This window comes from Schistocerca cancellata, chromosome 3 (genome assembly GCF_023864275.1).
Source record: "Schistocerca cancellata isolate TAMUIC-IGC-003103 chromosome 3, iqSchCanc2.1, whole genome shotgun sequence".
Classification (NCBI taxonomy): Eukaryota; Metazoa; Arthropoda; class Insecta; order Orthoptera; family Acrididae; genus Schistocerca; species Schistocerca cancellata.
In genome coordinates this window covers 288,670,728-288,690,659 of record NC_064628.1, presented here as the reverse complement: position 1 = coordinate 288,690,659, position 19,932 = coordinate 288,670,728, and the positions used below count along the sequence as shown (strand labels likewise).

At 39.9% G+C, this 19,932-nt stretch overlaps 1 protein-coding gene across 1 annotated transcript in view; it reads right to left on the bottom strand.

Moving 5' to 3' along the window:
• LOC126174968 (TNF receptor-associated factor 6-B-like) overlaps positions 1 to 19,932 on the bottom strand; it is an 82,435-nt gene that overhangs the window by 62,403 nt on the left and 100 nt on the right. The window contains exon 2 of the mRNA XM_049921438.1: positions 6,768 to 6,809. Coding sequence (XP_049777395.1) covers positions 6,768 to 6,809 — 42 coding nt within the window. The remainder of the gene's footprint in view (positions 1 to 6,767; positions 6,810 to 19,932) is intronic.

The window sequence follows — 19,932 nt, the reverse complement described above, 5'->3', positions numbered from 1 at the left end:
ATGTCAATATATTTTTTGGAATGTTGTTGTACAACATAGGGGACAAGGGAGAGGGGGAGGTGTGTGTGTGAGGGGGGGGGGGGATACTGAATGGAATATTCACGCTGTGTTGTTTCAAAATGAGATCCTTTCATTCATTCATTCATTCATTGAGTCATTCATTATGCACTGATCCCATATGAAAGAGAGCCTGTTGAGATGCGAAATGAGTCAAAGTACAGTACGAATGAACAAATTTAAGCAGTTGTTAGAATGGCATTAATTACACTGCCCGACAAAAAAGTGAAGCGCTCAAAAGACACGATCAGATGTCAATATAACTATGTACACATACACACCACAGACAGGCATGTAATGGCCACCAGAGTGAAGCAGTGTTGTTCACATCTAGTGTTTTCATCAGGCCTTCTAGATTATATAAAGGTCGTAAATAGTTTCAGATGCTGAGTGATCACTGAAGGATACAGAGATGTGACACACTCATGAGAGGCAGAGTTTGAAGCTTCATTGCGGATCTCCATTTGGCCAGCTGGCTGAATTGTGCAATATCCAGGTTTGTGGGGCATTTGGATGTGATAGTGCCCTGGTGTCTGACTGCAGGGAAACATGAGGGAAGACAAACTCACTGTTGAGGTTCTGGTCGAGTACATCTCAATGACCACTGTGAACTATGCACATCATAATCCGCTCGTGTCTGTGTCTGCTATCTGAGAGCTAGTAATGGACCCACTCCAACATTCTGTGTCATCTTGCACCACTCATCACAGAGTAGCAGCAGCTGAGCTATGGAATTACCAGCCCACAAGCAGGCTGTTATTAACACCATTACACAAACAGCTGTGTCTGTAGTGGTGCCACGACCGAGAAGTGTGCATTGCTGATGAATGGCATCAAATTGTATTCCGTGATGAATCACGGTTCTGCACTACCCTGCATGACAAATACTGGCAAGTATGATGGTGACAGGTAACGTTCTTTCAATGTTTTAGAGAAACACAGTGGTGTTACTCATGGCCCCATGGTGCATGGGGCAATCAGGTATGAATTCAGGTCATGGTGACTATGGGAACTCTGATGGCACAACAGTAAATCATGACATTCTGCATCCTCATGCATTACCTTTCATGCAAAAGAATCACTGTGCCCTTTTTCGAAAAGACAATGCTCATCCACACATGGCACGTGTCTCTATGAACTGTCTGCATGGTGGCGAGGTATTCCCACGATTAGCAAGATCCACAGACCTGTTCTTGATAGAACATGTAAAGAACCAGCTGAGATGTCAACAGCAGTTGTGGGCCAGCTGGCCTTGGGAGAGGATACAATGGTTTTCTGATATACTTCTCAACCGAATTAGTGCACACACCCAGCGTAGAGAGGGTGCACTATCATACTGACAACAGATCCTACACTGCCAAATTTGGCCCGTGAGCCTCTTAGTCTAATGCCACCTCCACTGACTGTTTGTCCTAGCAGCCCTTAGGGATATACAGGATGTACTTTAAGTCTGAGAACACTTTCAATTATTTATTGCACAAGGACCAAACATTGTACAGATATCATACATATGTCATTTTGAAGATAGTCAGCCGATAGTCAGTGCTAAAACAGAAACGTGGTGAGTTCAGGTGCGGAGCAAGCTTTCTGCGTGTTGGAGTTTGACAAAAACAAGTATGCTACAGCTGTTCAACGGATGCTTAGAACCAAGTATGGTAAGAAGCCGCCAACAAGGAAAGGTAAATGTTTTTTGTGCCTTGCCACATCAAAAACTGCACGGGCCATTCTTCTTCGCCGAGAGCACTGTCACTGGGTATTCCTCCTTGGACATGTTGCAGCAATGGCTGATGCCTCAAATACGGACTCTGCATTCATCTTTCAGCAGGATGGGGCTCCACCTCATTTTCATCAAGAAGTTCGTGGGTACCTGAACATGGATCTGCCGCATCGATGGATCGGCCATGCTACAGAAGGGGACAGCTGTTTCATGAAATGGCCTCCCCAATCACTACATCTCACTCCGTGTGACTTTTTTCTGTGGGGACACACAAAAAATCTGGTGTATGTACTCCCTCTACCACGTGATGTAGCAGAGCTCCGGGAGAGAATACGGGAAACGAGTCAACGATGCCATGCTGGGACGGGTATGGTGAGAATTTGATTACTGTACTGATGTCTGCCAGGTCACTCATGGTTCGCATACTGAATGTTTGTAAAAAACACTTTCAGTTTCTCTTTAAAATGCAATATGTATGATATCTGTACAATGTTTAGTTCTTGTGCAATAAATAATTGAAAGTGTTCCCTGACTTTATGTACACCCTGTATATGGGTGCTATGCCATACAGCCATAATTTTAATGACAATTATAAGCTTTATTTCAATTTCAATGTCTGAAATTTTATGTGGTTTAAATATTATCTTCTTATGAAGTATTTTATATGATGAGAGGATTTTGCTCTTAAATCTGTTCATCTGTTACTACAATTAATTGTTTGGATTTTCTGATGAAGACACTCACAGTTGGTGTCGAAACCAAGTTAAATTAAAATCTTGTTGCAACTATATGGCTGACCTGATTTTATGATCACTGAAACAACATCACATACTCCCTCAACTTGTGAAGTTTCATTTTGTTTCCTGCTAACATTCAGGGCCTCACTTTTTTGTCAGGCTGTGCATTATCATTACATAACTACAACAAATTGTGCTCCTCAAACTACTTTTAATGTAGTAACAGTAACAGAAAAGCTAGTACTTTGTTAAAACATGTTGCTTGCCATAGCTATTTTGGAAAAAGATGCAGCTGCTGTTTTTCTTCTATTGCTAACTTGACATCTATGCAAGTACACAAATCAAATGGCTCTGAGCACTATGGGACTTAACTTCTGAGGTCGTCAGTCCCCTAGAACTTAGAACTACTTGAACCTAACTAACCTAAGGACATCACACACATCCATACCTGAGGCACAATTCGAACCTGCGACCGTAGCGGTCCGTGGTTCCAGACTGTAGCGCCTAGAACCGCTCGGCCACTCCGGCTGGCACTAGTACACAACTATTTATTGTAGAACAATAGTTAAATGTATGACATAAGAAAAGAGGTATGTTTACCATTTGTCAAACAGCTGACAGGTATTTTCAGTTTCTCAATTTCCACAATAGGATTTGTAGATGTGGCTACCAGAGTACATTTTAAATTTCTACTGATATTACAGGAATTCACAATTTTGTGTTTTATCTCAGAGGAAACTTAGCTGAACTTAAACAGAGCCCCAAATTTGACAATGGACAAAGAGGTAACCTCAACAACGAAATAATTTTTCTGTTATTACTGGAGTTATGGACCTTTGAAGAGCCACTGGCAAAGTTTTCGATTATATCCTGCACACAGTATTCATATTGGTTGCTTCTGTTGAATAAATCCTTTGATTACTTTAGCTCCAGTGTCCCAATATATAATATTGCAAGAGAACAGGGAATGGAATTATAGATAATAAGCCAGCTCCCTAGTTTTCAGGGCAACTATTAAGTGCAAAGATACTGAACCATGTTTGAATTCAGTCCATCTTTGGTGTGAGTGGCTTCATTGCGTCTGTCCTAGAGTATGCCCATCTCAGCAAGCCTCTTTATGTACTGTAGATCTCTCTGTATATTTCTGACCCATCTTTTACTTCCTCCTTTTTTCTCTTATAACAAACATTGTGCCAAAGCACATTATTCTATATGTACTAGCCATGATTAGATTAGATTTACTTTCATTCCAATTCATCCGTCCAGGCTGTCCAGGATGTAGAACATGTCAGATAAACAATAAAACATGACAAATATTTACAACTGAAACAAATAGGCTAGTGTACCTTCTGCAGGTCTCAAGTAGAATTACAGTCATTTTTTTTAAGGAACACTACATGAAAGAATCATTTTACAAACACTCATTTACTAAGATAACATTAATTCACTGAATTTAAAATTTAAAAAAATGTGTTATTATTTATGAGGTAGTAAAAATATAATAGAACTACTACAACACTTATTTACAATGAACGCATTACTGCACTGAAATGGTGCAGAAGTTAGATTGTACTACACACACACACACACACACACACACACACACACACACACACACACACAAATTGGTACAACTGAGACATTCATCAATGGAGTAGAAGGAGTTGGCCAACAATAAATCCCTCAGGCCTCTCTTAAACTGAATTTCGTTGGTTGTTAAGCTATAATATGGTTGCTGGAAAGCTATTGAAACTGAGTGTTCCTGAAGAGTTCACACCTTTTTGTACAAGAGTAAGTGACTTTAAAGCCTTGTGAAGATTATTCTTATTTCTAGAACTGATTCCATGAAGTGAGCTATTGGTCTGAAAAATTGATACATTTTAATGACAAATTTCATTAAGGAATAAATATATTGGGAAGCAGTGGTTAGTATCCCTAGTTTCCCAAACAGGCTTCTGCAGGATGTTCTTGAGTTCACAACACATATAACTTTTATTGCACGTTTTTGTGCCGAAAAAACTTCAGCTTGGCTTGATGAATTACCCCCAAAAATAATACCATATGACATTACAGAGTGAAAGTAAACATAGTATGCCAGGTTTTTCACCTTTGTATCTTCTATGTCTGACACAATTCACATTGCAAATAGAGATTGTATAGCTGCTTCAGAAGTTCTGTGGTGTGTTCCTCCCAGTTGAATTTATTACCAAGCTGTAATCCCAAGAATTTAATGCTGTCCTTCTATCTGCTTGTCATCATATGTTAGGCATATACTCGTGGAACACCCCTTACAAGTTCTGAACTGCATGTAGTGTGTTTTTCAAAGTTTAGTGACAAAGAATTGGCTAGGAACCAGTGATTAATGTCCACAAATATTTTATTAGCCGATCTTTCTAAGACTACACTTGATTTGCTATGTATTGCAATGTTTGTATCATTGACAAACAAAACAATCTTGGCATCTGGTAATGTTACTGATGAAAGGTCGTTGATATACACAAGAAAAGGTAAGGGGCCTAAGATGGAACCTTGTGGGACCCCACATGTAATTAATTCCCAGTTGGATGATGCCTGATAGCTTAATACATGTCTCTTTCCTAATAACACCATTTGTTTCCTGCCAGAGGTATATGATTGAACCATTCTGCAGCATTTTCTGTTACAACATGATATTCTAATTTACTTAAAAGAATATTGTGATTTTACACAGACAAATGCCTTTGACAGATCACAAAATATACCAGTTGCTGCAATTTTTTGTCTAATGAATTAAGTACATTGTCCACTGTAAGTGTAGATAGCCTTCTCATTATCAGAACCCTTTAGAAATCCAAATTGAAACTTTGACAGTATGTTATTTGTGATAAGATGGTTATAAAGCTGATTGTACACTATCTTTTCTAAAATTTTTGAGAATGCTGGCGAAAGTGAAACTGGACAGAAATTTGATGCTATTTCTTTATCTCCCTTCTTAAACAGTGGCTTTACACAGCATATTTTAACAATTCAGGAAATACTCCACTGATAAACAACTGGTAACACAGACAACTTAATATGTTACTTAACTCAGAATCACACTCTTTAATTAACTTTGTTGATATTTCATCAGACCCACTAGATGTTTTTGATTTTAAAGATTCTGTGATGGACATTGCTTCTGCTGGGGTAGTGAGGGTTACTTGAAATGTCTGGCCTGAGGTATTCCATTGCAGCATCTACAGAACCTGACAACCCCATCTTTTCTGTAACAGTTATAAAATGTTTGTTAAAAAGTTCTGCAACACTATACACATCTGTCACCAATGTATCATATACTCTTAAAACTATTTGTTCCTCTTCATGTCTGGTTCTACAGGTCTCCTCCTTCACTGTATCCCATATTGTCTTTATTTTGTTATCGGATATGACTATCTTTTCCTTGTAATAATTTTGCTTTGATGTCCATATTACAGTCTTTAATATTTTGCAGTATTTCTTGTAACGTGCTATAGCATCAACATCAGAACTGTTTCGGATTGACAGATACAGTTTCTTTTTGTTTTACAAGATACCTCTATTCCTTGAGTAATCCATGGCTTCTTTGTAGACTTCGTTCTAACCTTGGTTAGTTTTTGGGGAAAACAGTGTTCAAATAAGGTAAGCACTTTATCAGCAAAAGTGTTATATTTTTCATTCATGCAATGAGCACTATAAACATCACTCCAGTGAATGTATCTGAGGAGTGTCCTAAAATAATCAATGTTTGGTTTATTGATTATCCTCTTGAGCTCAGATTTAACAGATATAGCACTGAAGGAATACCATAAATCAGCATAGTTGATAATGTAATATATAAAAATATGTTTACAAAAGAATGAATGCTATTATTCGAGACTAACTGAATGATGAGATAAGATTATCTGGGTGAGTGTTCCACTGCTTTAGGAGTATGATGGTTTGAACATGCATTTTGAATCTCAGGCCTCTTGATGTACAGTATGCACTTCAACATACTTCTAATCATCTGTACGACTTCCTTTCTTATCTTTGGTCTTTGATCTAAAAGCTAACCAGAATGAGTGTATTGTTCAAACTTACAGTTACAATTTTTTAATATACCATGAGCCTACAACAATAGTTATTTTTTCTTGTGGAACACATGACCTTTGCATCTGGTTTTTTTCTTGTGTGTGAATTATTTATTTACTGTGATAATGCTACACTATGAAATGTTGCATTAAAGATTATACAGACTTTCATAGCTGGGGTATACTCACAATTTCACTTTCTTGAGCACAACTTCCTCTGTTGTGAGTCATCTGTAAAATTACAAATAATTTGGTTAGATACTGGCATGTGTGTATTGTGCACACTACATTAAATAGCTCTCAATGAAAACAAAAAAACCATACAAGCAGCAAATGGAAGTCAGGAACATAATCGCAGAGAATATTATACACAGGTGACAATGGTACCTGTGATGACAGCTATGCATTTGATGACAGCTATGTATTTGCTAATATGATAGATAACTTTTCCAAATCTAAGTACTGAGTAATACACTGGGCATCTGAGGGTGAAAACAGGCATTTTAGATGTGGCATGAAAGAATGTTCACAGAAAATGAAAAAGTAGTAAGCAGGTAAGGACAGGTACTTTATGACTCTGTAAGGCTAACAAAAAGAATAATTCAGAACAAAAATTAAATACATAACTGAATGAACAAGAAACTAGATTCTTTACAAGTAAACAGAGTAGTACTGGTGATATACCAATCAAAATCAAGAATGTAAGGGTGAGAGGCACTTTGCCTTGTGTTTTATTACCTTCACTACATTTGTCATTCACGTGTTCAGTATCTCACTTTCCTTAATAACATCTTATTTCCTCCAAATCATCTTCCACATCATTCCATGTTACAAAATTATTTCCTATTATTGTTGTTTTTACTCCTTGTTATAACAGCTCATAACAGCATTGTCACTGGTATATCAAAACGCTAACAGTTAAACTTTCACAAAAATGAATTACATAAAAAAATCAGCTCATCAAAATAACATAGTAGTAATAAAAATGTACAATAATTGCACAAAAAATGTTCACAAATATAGAGCCAGAAAAAATTTAACACTTGTGTGTTACAGCAACCTTGAGTATATATTAGATGTTCCTTACCAAAATATTTGGTAAATGCAAGAAGAGAGAGACGCATTTGCAATCTAATCACTCAAAATACAGAGCATCAGCAAAATGGAAGCATCTTTCAACAAGTGGTATACTGCTTTCATATCATAGGCATCACGGGTGGATTCTCTTGGCAAAGGGGAACCACACTTCAATGGGCAGTGCCAAACCATCAGTTATGAAGGACTACATTAAACTGTAGTTGCTAGATGGAGCTTCACCATGGCCAGGCAGCTGACTTTACTGCCTCCAACTTCTTGTCTCACATTTCCAGCCACCTCTCCTTCCAATAGTGCATGGTCCTATGCCTCAACAGTGAGGCAACTACATAAAGACGTACTTCACAACTCATCCCTTTAGGTACCGTAGAAGCCGTCTTGGCTACTGCACCTGCCAGTTAGTTGCTCTCATTGTAACACACAGTGGTACCTAGCACATTATCACCTACTTCTGTAAATACTGCAGATGAAAGAGGATTTCCTGGATGGACTGGACTGATTAATCTAATAGATCTGAATGGTTTAAAGTGCTCTCAGGGTATTGGAACAAAGAGGAATTTCATAACTCGAATAAAGTTAATCTGCTTCTATGTTCACTAGACTGCATGCATCTCAGTGTCACAGACAATAATATCCTGTGAAATGCAGGGTACAGCAGATCGTAGTACCGAGGGAATGTAAAATAACCTTTGACCTCTTAAGAATCCAGAGTGACATCTACCTCCATTCCTGGGCAATAACTGGAATCTGAACCATACTGAACACCATTAATTCAGCTTTCATGCAAATTTAAAAAAGCCTTTTTCATCATATGTGACTTACGTATATCAATTTCCATAGTTGAGTGTTCATACAGGTGGAATATTGGTGACTGTGGATCAGACAAGAACTTACATGTCTGTAACAGTGCGAGAAGTTGTTGCAATATGGTTTGTGGTGGCTCACTAGTCTCAGCATAGAGACTGCATATGGTTGGCTGATTGTACAAGGGTTAAGGGATCAAACTATGAGATCATCAGTCCATTGTCAGCAAAATATAACAGTAATGCTTACCAGAAATAAAACTGATTCAAGCATCTTACCTTGCCATGTTGTTGTTGTGGTCTTCAGTCCTGAGACTGGTTTGATGCAGCTCTCCATGCTACTCTATCCTGTGCAAGCTTCTTCATCTCCCAGTATCTACTGCAACCTACATCCTTCTGAATCTGCTTAGTGTATTCATCTCTTGGTCTCCCTCTACGATTTTTACCCTCCACACTGCCCTCCAATGCTAAATTTGTGATCCCTTGATGCCTCAAAACATGTCCTACCAACCGATCCCTTCTTCTAGTCAAGTTGTGCCACAAACTTCTCTTCTCCGCAATCCTATTCAATACCTCCTCATTAGTTACGTGATCTACCCACCTTATCTTCAGCATTCTTCTGTAGCACCACATTTCGAAAGCTTCTATTCTCTTCTTGTCCAAACTAGTTATCGTCCAGGTTTCACTTCCATACATGGCTACACTCCATACAAATACTTTCAGGAACGACTTCCTGACACTTAAATCTATACTCGATGTTAACAAATTCCTCTTCTTGAGAAACGCTTTCCTTGCCATTGCCAGTCTACATTTTATATCCTCTCTACTTCGACCATCATCGGTTATTTTACTCCCTAAATAACAAAACTCCTTTACTACTTTAAGTGTCTCATTTCCTAATCTAATTCCCTCAGCATCACCCGACTTAATTTGACTACATTCCATTATCCTCGTTTTGCTTTTGTTGATGTTCATCTTATATCCTCCTTTCAAGACACTGTCCATTCCGTTCAACTGCTCTTCCAAGTCCTTTGCTGTCTCTGACAGAATTACAATGTCATCGGCGAACCTCAAAGTTTTTACTTCTTCTCCATGAATTTTAATACCTACTCCGAATTTTTCTTTTGTTTCCTTTACTGCTTGCTCAATATACAGATTGAATAACATCGGGGAGAGGCTACAACCCTGTCTTACTCCTTTCCCAACCACTGCTTCCCTTTCATGTCCCTCGACTCTTATAACTGCCATCTGGTTTCTGTACAAATTGTAAATAGCCTTTCGTTCCCTGTATTTTACCCCTGCCACCTTCAGAATTTGAAAGAGAGTATTCCAGTTAACATTGTCAAAAGCTTTCTCTAAGTCTACAAATGCTAGAAACGTAGGTTTGCCTTTTCTTAATCTTTCTTCTAAGATAAGTCGTAGGGTCAGTATTGCCTCACGTGTTCCAACATTTCTACGGAATCCAAACTGATCTTCCCCGAGGTCGGCTTCTACCAGTTTCTCCATTCGTCTGTAAAGAATTCGTGTTAGTATTTTGCAGCTGTGACTTATTAAACTGATAGTTCGGTAATTTTCACATCTGTCAACACCTGCTTTCTTTGGGATTGGAATTATTATATTCTTCTTAAAGTCTGAGGGTATTTCGCCTGTCTCATACATCGTGCTCACCAGATGGTAGAGTTTTGTCATGGCTGGCTCTCCCGAGGCCATCAGTAGTTCAAATGGAATGTTGTCTACTCCCGGGGCCTTGTTTCGACTCAGGTCTTTCAGTGCTCTGTCAAACTCTTCACGCAGTATCTTATCTCCCATTTCGTCTTCATCTACATCCTCTTCCATTTCCATAATATTGTCCTCAAGTACATCGCCCTTGTATAAACCCTCTATATACTCCTTCCACCTTTCTGCCTTCCCTTCTTTGCTTAGAACTGGGTTTCCATCTGAGCTCTTGATATTCATACAAGTGGTTCTCTTCTCTCCAAAGGTCTCTTTAATTTTCCTGTAGGCAGTATCTATCTTACCCCTAGTGAGACAAGCCTCTACATCCTTACATTTGTCCTCTAGCCATCCCTGCTTAGCCATTTTGCACTTCCTGTCGATATCATTTTTAAGACGTCTGTATTCCTTTTTGCCTGCTTCATTTACTGCATTTTTGTATTTTCTCCTTTCATCAATTAAATTCAATATTTCTTCTGTTACCCAAGGATTTCTATTAGCCCTCGTCTTTTTACCTACTTGATTCTCTGCTGCCTTCACTACTTCATCCCTCAGAGCTACCCATTCTTCTTCTACTGTATTTCTTTCCCCCATTCCTGTCAATTGTTCCCTTATGCTCTCCCTGAAACTCTCTACAACCTCTGGTTCTTTCAGTTTATCCAGGTCCCATCTCCTTAAATTCCCACCTTTTTGCAGTTTCTTCAGTTTCAATCTGCAGTTCATAACCAATAGATTGTGGTCAGAATCCACATCTGCCCCAGGAAATGTCTTACAATTTAAAACCTGGTTCCTAAATCTCTGTCTTACCATTATATAATCTATCTGATACCTACTAGTATCTCCAGGATTCTTCCAGGTATACAACCTTCTTTTATGATTCTTGAACCAAGTGTTGGCTATGATTAAGTTATGCTCTGTGCAAAATTCTACAAGGCGGCTTCCTCTTTCATTCCTTCCCCCCAATCCATATTCACCTACTATGTTTCCTTCTCTCCATTTTCCTACTGACGAATTCCAGTCACCCATGACTATTAAATTTTCGTCTCCTTTCACTACCTGAATAATTTCTTTTATCTCGTCATACATTTCATCTATTTCTTCATCATCTGCAGAGGTAGTTGGCATATAAACTTGTACTACTGTAGTAGGCATGGGCTTTGTGTCTATCTTGGCCATATGGAAAGCAATATAAATGAGACATTCAGAACACTAACAAAAAAGTTGAAGCAAGTTCGGGAGATGTATCTCAAAAGTGGAATAGTGTATAGGATGTAGGCAGAGCACAAGTTATGCATTAAACAATGATCTAATAAATAACTCTCATCAAAACCATGAACAGGAAAATAAGGAAGACGCTGGGTATGAGCATCGTGCTCTAGGTACTCCTGAGCTGTACCAGCCAATCATGGTGGATCATAAACATCAGCCATTTGATATCCACATCTGGATAAAATGTCTCACCAAACTATCCCATAAACTACAATCTTCAACTATCCATGTACTTCTATACCCAGTTTGTTTCTTTGCCTGAATAATACACAAGTATATTTTTTTCTTTAATAAATGATGATAGCTTTAGTGGAATTTTTGGGGAATTGTCTTCCTTTACAAACAGTCAGTTTTTGTGGTGCACTAATTGACATCAAGACTAACTCAGTAACAAGTGAAGTAATGTGACTACTGCCACTAGCCATTACATAACATCCACAATTATAAAATCTTTCTATGTATTGTATTGTGTAATTTTTTCTTCAACTTAAGCCATTACTTCTGAATCACTGTCATCTCCATCCCCCCCCCCTCTACCCTTAATATTTTATTTATTTTTATGAAATTTTCATTGTACCTTCTGGCATTTTCAAAATAGTTTTATTTGAATATTCTACCATGTTCCTGTTATAATTTGCTGTAATGTTCATCTTCTCTTCAGTATCTGGCTCACCGACTGAAATATTTTCTGTTCATTTCTAAGTAGCTTTATTAAATAACTGTCCCTCTCATGATAGACACACGATCCTGGGGCAGCAGTGAAGGTGGATAAGTTGCAAGGACGGCTTCAATTCACATAAGGTATTGTTGGGGGGGGGGGGGGGGTCCAGATCATAATTTTCACTAAATTTGAATAGTTAACGTTTGTATATTTCTCGTCAAATGTGGTACACTAATTGACTTCAAGGCTAACTCCATATAAACTGGTGTAACATGGCTGGTCCTTATATAACATTCAACAATCACAAAATCTTTCTATGTATTGTTTATAAACTGAATACAATTGAAATATACACTCTTATAAAACTGGTTACAGAATTTAGCTTGACAAATGGTGGCAGTTAGCGTGATAAAATTAGCATGTTTAAACAACTTGATTTTTACATTACAAATTCACAAACGATTCGCTGATAACAATATGCTGATAACTTTCATTAATTACTTCATAATCACACCATGACTTATGATGCTAACATGATATCAGTGTCTGTACATTGAGTTCTATTGTTATTACAACTGTTGTTTTGTGTACTATTCTTTCAAAGAATGATCTCAGGGTGTGTTTACATTTGGCTAAACATATTTTGTGTTTGCAGTACAATCCTCCTACAATTTTTTAGGAATTGTGTATTATGCACTTAATTTCATTAGAAACTTATTAGCTTTCATATGTATAGTAAGTGTATAGCAATACAACTAAAGTTTCTGCATGTACTGGTTTGTTAAAATGACACTGACTATGTTTCAAGTGCCGCAGTCTAGTAAGAATGTGGTGTGGGTGTAGGAAAAGGGGAGAAATGGTCAAACACACGACAAGGGTGGTTCTAGTACATTTACTAGGATATAGTCACAAGTTATAACATATGTTCAATATGGTTTCCAGACTCGGCAACATACTGCATCCGTAACACGGCATGATCGACAGCTTGTTGCAGCATATCCGGTGTAATCAGAGTGATACATTATTGTATGCTATCCTTCAGATCAAGGACTCCAGATACATCCCTGACAGGCACAATCTTTCATATATCCCCACAACCAGAAGTCACATGAATTCCGGTCAGAGGATCTGGAAGGCCACACATGCACCTTTATAATGTGCAGATCTCACAGTAAACCTAATAGGCCCTTGACGTGTCATCTCTTCGAAGAAGCAAGGAAAGAAGATTGGGTTTAACATCCTGTCGACATCGAGGTCATTACAAACTGAGCACAAGTGCAGACTGTGTCAAGGATAGGGAAGGAAATCGGCCATGCCCTTTCAATGGAACGACTCCAGCATTTGCCTGGAGCAATTTAGACAAATCACAAAAAACCTAAATCTGGATGGACAGATGCAGGTTTGAACCCATCATCCTCCCAAATGCAAGCCCACTATTTGAAGAAAAATGGACAGACAATGGAGGAGCTCGTGAAACCACACCACACAGTCACACAAGCTGAGTGCAATGGTCATTCCTACACAACATGTGGAGGAGTAGAACACCCCCCTCCCCCACCCATGCAACAGTTCTGTGCCCTTGCCGCACCGATCATAGTAAAATATGCCTTGTCTGTCCAAAGCACATTCCAGGGCCACGTCATCAATTTCCACGCGTGCCAAAAATGTAGGGCAAAGTCACGCCATTGTAGCCTATCTTGGGGCTTCATTTGGTGCACATTCTGAATCTTGCAGGGATACCAGTGTCAAAAGCACTGCAAAAGTTTTCAAATTGTTCTCCAATGGAGAGGCAGTTCCCATGACACAGCTCGAGCACTGGCTGCAACATTTGAGCTATGCACAGCATGGTTGGCTATAGCTACAGCAACTTCATCAACAACTGCAATTGGAATGGGCAGCTTCCCTGTCCCTGCTGCACCAGCTGATTCACCTGTTTCTTCAAATTTCTTGATCATACTCTTTAGCCAATTTATTGACACACGAGTGCTTTGCAACTATTTCTGTTGGTGATATTCCCGCTGTGCAGCACTGCTATTGCTGCCAATCTGATAAAACAATCTTACCAGCAGTTCACAGTCTTCCTTTTCAATAACTGTGTTTCGTATGAAAAATTTCAACCTTCTTCACACTATACTATTGACAGTCACTTCTCAAAAAAGAAATCAGCATGCATTGGCATATGAAAGACAGCATACTAACACTGAAGTAGGAAACATTACACATTCTGACAAGTTACTGTGCCATATTTTCACCAAGTGACAGTAAGTGGAACTATTATTTTTTCAGCATACTCTGTGAGCACACCAATTAATAAACATACCTACAATGTTTCATTATCCTGCAACATATACAGACCACACTGCAGCACTCCGAACATTGGCAGTTTAGTTATACCCACCCATTATATGACTCCGCCTCAAGATTGTGTGATAATATCACAGTCTTGTTAACACATGACATTCTTCTCTTTGTTTTATACTGTCCCATTCTGCTACATTACGAGATGCCATGAGCTGTGAAGCAGCCACTGGGTGAACAGCTGTGCTCTAGGTCATAGTCTAGTAAGTGGAAAGTAGGCTGGTGGTCATGTCCACATAAAATGCTGTTAAAAAATTGCAGCATTGCTGGTCTAGGTCATGAATGCTTACACAGCATACACAGCTTATTCCATACTCTGACAGTATGGAATAAGCATATGATGGGATTGGACTCAGTTGCTTTGAGTGGGTGTATTGGACTGTTCTTACACATGGATCTTCTACAGTACAGGATGTTTGAAGTGTTTGTGAAATGTGGATGGTGATATAAGATACACTCCTGGAAATGGAAAAAAGAACACATTGACACCGGTGTGTCAGACCCACCATACTTGCTCCGGACACTGCGAGAGGGCTGTACAAGCAATGATCACACGCACGGCACAGCGAACACACCAGGAACCGCGGTGTTGGCCGTCGAATGGCGCTAGCTGCGCAGCATTTGTGCACTGCCGCCGTCAGTGTCAGCCAGTTTGCCGTGGCATACGGAGCTCCATCGCAGTCTTTAACACTGGTAGCATGCCGCGACAGCGTGGACGTGAACCGTATGTGCAGTTGACGGACTTTGAGCGAGGGCATATAGTGGGCATGCGGGAGGCCGGGTGGACGTACCGCCGAATTGCTCAACACGTGGGGTGTGAGGTCTCCACAGTACATCGATGTTGTCGCCAGTGGTCGGCGGAAGGTGCATGTGCCTGTCGACCTGGGACCGGACCACAGCGACGCACGGATGCACGCCAACACCGTAGGATCCTACGCAGTGCTGTAGGGGACCGCACCGCCACTTCCCAGCAAATTAGGGACACTGTTGCTGCTGGGGTATCGGCGAGGACCATTCGCAACCGTCTCCATGAAGCTGGGCTACGGTCCCGCACACCGTTAGGCCGTCTTCCGCTCACGCCCCAACATCGTGCAGCCCGCCTCCAGTGGTGTCGCGACAGGCGTGAATGGAGGGACGAATGGAGACGTGTCATCTTCAGCGATGAGAGTCGCTTCTGCCTTGGTGCCAATGATGGTCGTATGCGTGTTTGGCGCCGTGCAGGTGAGCGCCACAATGAGGACTGCATACGACCGAGGCACACAGGGCCAACACCCGGCATCATGGTGTGGGGAGCGATCTCCTACACTGGCCGTACACCACTGGTGATCGTCGAGGGGACACTGAATAGTGCACGGTACATCCAAACCGTCATCGAACCCATCGTTCTACCATTCCTAGACCAGCAAGGGAACTTGCTGTTCCAACAGGACAATGCACGTCCGCATGTATCCCGTGCCACCCAACGTGCTCTAGAAGGTGTAAGTCAACTACCCTGGCCAGCAAGATCTCCGGATCTGTCCCCCATTGAGCATGTTTGCGACTGGATGAAGCGTCGTCTCACGCGGTCTGCACGTCCAGCACGAACGCTGGTCCAACTGAGGCGCCAGGTGGAAATGGCATGGCAAGCCGTTCCACAGGACTACATCCAGCATCTCTACGATCGTCTCCATGGGAGAATAGCAGCCTGCATTGCTGCGAAAGGTGGATATACACTGTACTAGTGCCGACATTGTGCATGCTCTGTTGCCTGTGTCTATGTGCCTGTGGTTCTGTCAGTGTGATCATGTGATGTATCTGACCCCAGGAATGTGTCAATAAAGTTTCCCCTTCCTGGGACAATGAATTCACGGTGTTCTTATTTCAATTTCCAGGAGTGTATTATGAAGACTGGGTGGGTGGCGGAATACCAATTTTAGAAGAGTGGGAAGAATTGTGGGAAGGATGTTCATTTCCTATACCCAGTGAACCACTTCATCACCCCCATAGCATCCAGGTCCTGTCTTTTCTGGCATTTTCCATCTAACACATGCCCTAGAATGGCTTACCAACATCCCAGAAAATCTAAAACCTAAACAAATCCAAAACACTGTTTCATGTGGGAGTTCCAGTCCTATCCAAAGGCCTCATGCTCAGCCCCACACCCAGGGTAAACCACGGGGGACACTCTACAGGGGAAACACTTTACTTTCTGCCAATCACTCCAACCAAATCATAACACTGAATCTTTCCTGTACCAATTAAAGCTGTCATCCAACCGTGTATCTTCCTACTCCACAAAACCAGCTTCAGTTACCTTCTGGGAAATCGTTATTTTCAATCTTGAGATATATAGTGCACCAAATATCGCACAACAAATTGTTTTTTTCCCACACCTTTGGAAGTTGTAGGAGACAGCATTTAACAATTATTATGAAATATCTTATGCAAAATATCAAACCATAAAGCCTTATAATTGCTACACTATGCTCAAAAACTTGTTATGGAGATATGGAGAAATACCATAAACGATGATCAGTAAGCAAAATCTTTTTATATACTATAGTGAAAAAATAAATAAATATAAAAAATAAATAAGGAAAACTAGTCTTTAGCAATCTTGACAATTAAAACTTAGATTCAGCTAGGGTACAAATCAAGCATCTACAAGTAAACATGTAGCAATGTTTCTCATGCAGTTCGGGTAGCCAGGTATTGTGTGATGCCCAGTCCTTCAGTGAATTGGGCAGTGTTGGCATCTTAGGTATATATTGCTGAATTAATTGCACACACCTGTTGGTACTTTTCACATGATGCAATAACTTGGAAAGTGATGGCTGGTAACTGATTGTTATATTGTACAATGAATTACAGAGCTTATGGAGGCTGAAGGTTCATCCAACACAGCTAAATTTCCTAAGAGAACCCATGATCCAGTAAAATTGTTGGCTGGTAGCTTATCAATTTCTAAATTAAATTGTATCACAATTGTATGAGAAAGCTTTTACCAATACCCATACAATATTAATTTTAATTATTTTCAGCTACATTGAGATTAGGTTGTTTTAGTATCATAAATTTTATGTTTGACAGATTTTTATGGGACTACTAATCCTCTGAAGTTAGTAGCATTTAATAAAAGCCGTTGTGGTAGGTGTAGAATTTTACTTACTGAAATTTATGACTGCTACAGACAAATCACAAATGGATATGCTCATATTACCTGTAACTGCCACATCGCTTTTTCAGAGTTGGGGAAGCAAACTCATCCAAGCATAATGGATATCGTACTGACCTCCTAATAGCAGATGTAATACCATTTATGACTACAGAAAAATAGCAACACTGAGTGCACTGCTTTAAAGGATATGATTATCCTGTTCAAACCCATCTGGCAAGACTTTTACAACATGATACCAGAAGAAATAATGTGAATAAGGACTGTATGAACATAGGTAGATATCTTTTGAAACCCCGTTAACTAAGCTATTTGAGGATGTTGTGCCTCCAAGTGGTATCATAAGCCTTCTCAGGATAGAAACAGAAATCAATATTGTGTTATCTGCTTTGGAAAGCCTGTTGGATAGTCACTTACAGTAGAGTAAGGTCATCATAAAATTATATCTTCTGAACCAAAATTGTATATCAGTTCCTAAGTAGCTGGTGAGAACTACACTATGAAAGCCACAGGGGCATGTGTGGTCCATCCCAAATGCCACTAGGGTTGTTAAAATTACATCCTCCCATTAGTCAGGAAAGCTTCATGTGTCCAAAAATGGATTGAGCAGGGAAAGAATGATTTCTTCAGCTTCCCTCAAAAGATACCACAACATGGAAAACTGAATTTTGCCTTGACCAGGTGCTGTATATTGTGATGGAAAATGCTATGATGTTCAGCAACTTATACCATGATCTCTTTCTGTTCTCCTTAATAATTCAGCAGTATTTTGCCATTGCTGCCCAAATTGCTACGAGATTATTTGCAGTTGGTGGGCATTTGATCTGCTGCAGAGATTTACACCTGCCCTGATTGAAGAGCAGAACTCTTCATTCCAATGAGAGGTAGGTAGTCATTATAGGTGGCCTGGAGATTTTGGGTGGATGCATTATTGGCTTGGCAAATCCTGTTGGTAATATGATCTCCTACATCTAGTGTACACTCAATGTTTAAATAGTTATTTGAGTGTGAAGTGTCAAAGTGTCCTTCTTGAGATCTAGTCTGGCAACTTCCTCTCATGCTGCTAAATCTGTCAGGAAGTAGGTAGTCACTTGAGGGAAAATTGTTGAGCACTTCCACTGAGCATTGTCTGCAGGTCAACAGGGCAGCATATCAAGATATCAGTGACAGAACTCATTTCAGTGTTTCTAAAGACATGAAACTCTCAACAGCGTAGCCCCCGAGTGTTGGGGATGGTAGAATCAACATTGCATGTTAGCGTGTTGAAGTACCCACAAAGGCTGAATGGATAGGAGAGCTCAGTAAATACATTAAAATGTAAATATGGCTACATGGTGTGAGTGTCTTCTGGTCAGAACCCTTATTAGGGGTCAGATACAGGAGCATGTAATTGTTCTTTGTGGCATGTAGACTACTGCAGCAACTTCTTGTACAGGTGTATTAAGGGTGGGGGTTTGGGGGAGGGGGGGATGCTAAGTTCTTTGTGAATGATAAGTATGGACACAGTACCTTAAGCCCTACTCCAAGTGAGAAGATAGTCCTGCCTGCAAGGGCAACAAGTGTTTTACACACAGGTAACAGTGTATCTGAAATGTATCTTTTGGCTACATAAACACATTATCATCTGTGATAGGAATTTCAGTTTCTCCGCATGAACACTAATCTCATAGCCATTACCTTGCCCGGAAGCCATCAAGTCATTCAAAATCTGGATCATGATTTCGCCCCAGCTGTTTTTTTACAGCTCTAGAACTTTGGCAATGCACTCATTTCACAAAAATGCAAGGATGATTTCTCTCTGACGAGAATGCAACGGCTGACTTGAGAATTGCCTTAAACGAAGGGTAAGTTACGTTTCATTTTCTAAATCTCTCCAGCGAAATTTAAGAAGTTCGGCGCTGATTATGTATTATTTCAATGATTATGCTACACAATGACTACATTCACCAATCTCATAAAATTATAGCAATACTAATAAACAGGAACGATGTACGTAATCTGTTTGTTGACGCAGTTCTGTTAGTGCGAACTTGCTTTTCAGTTGGCGTCATCTGTAACTCTACAATTCGTCCATTTATACAAAATATGCAAAAATAACCGATTATTCACAACCAATAGCTCACACTTGCTAATCTGTCTTGCTTTAAAACCGCGAGGTGAATGCGGGAGAAAGCTCGTAATGAAAAAGGAAAAAAAAAATACGGATATTCGTTGCCAGAAAATGAAACGGACGCAAATCTCAATACTAGGAATTCTTTGAATATTTACAAAGAAGTGGTATGATAAACAACGTTCGTTACA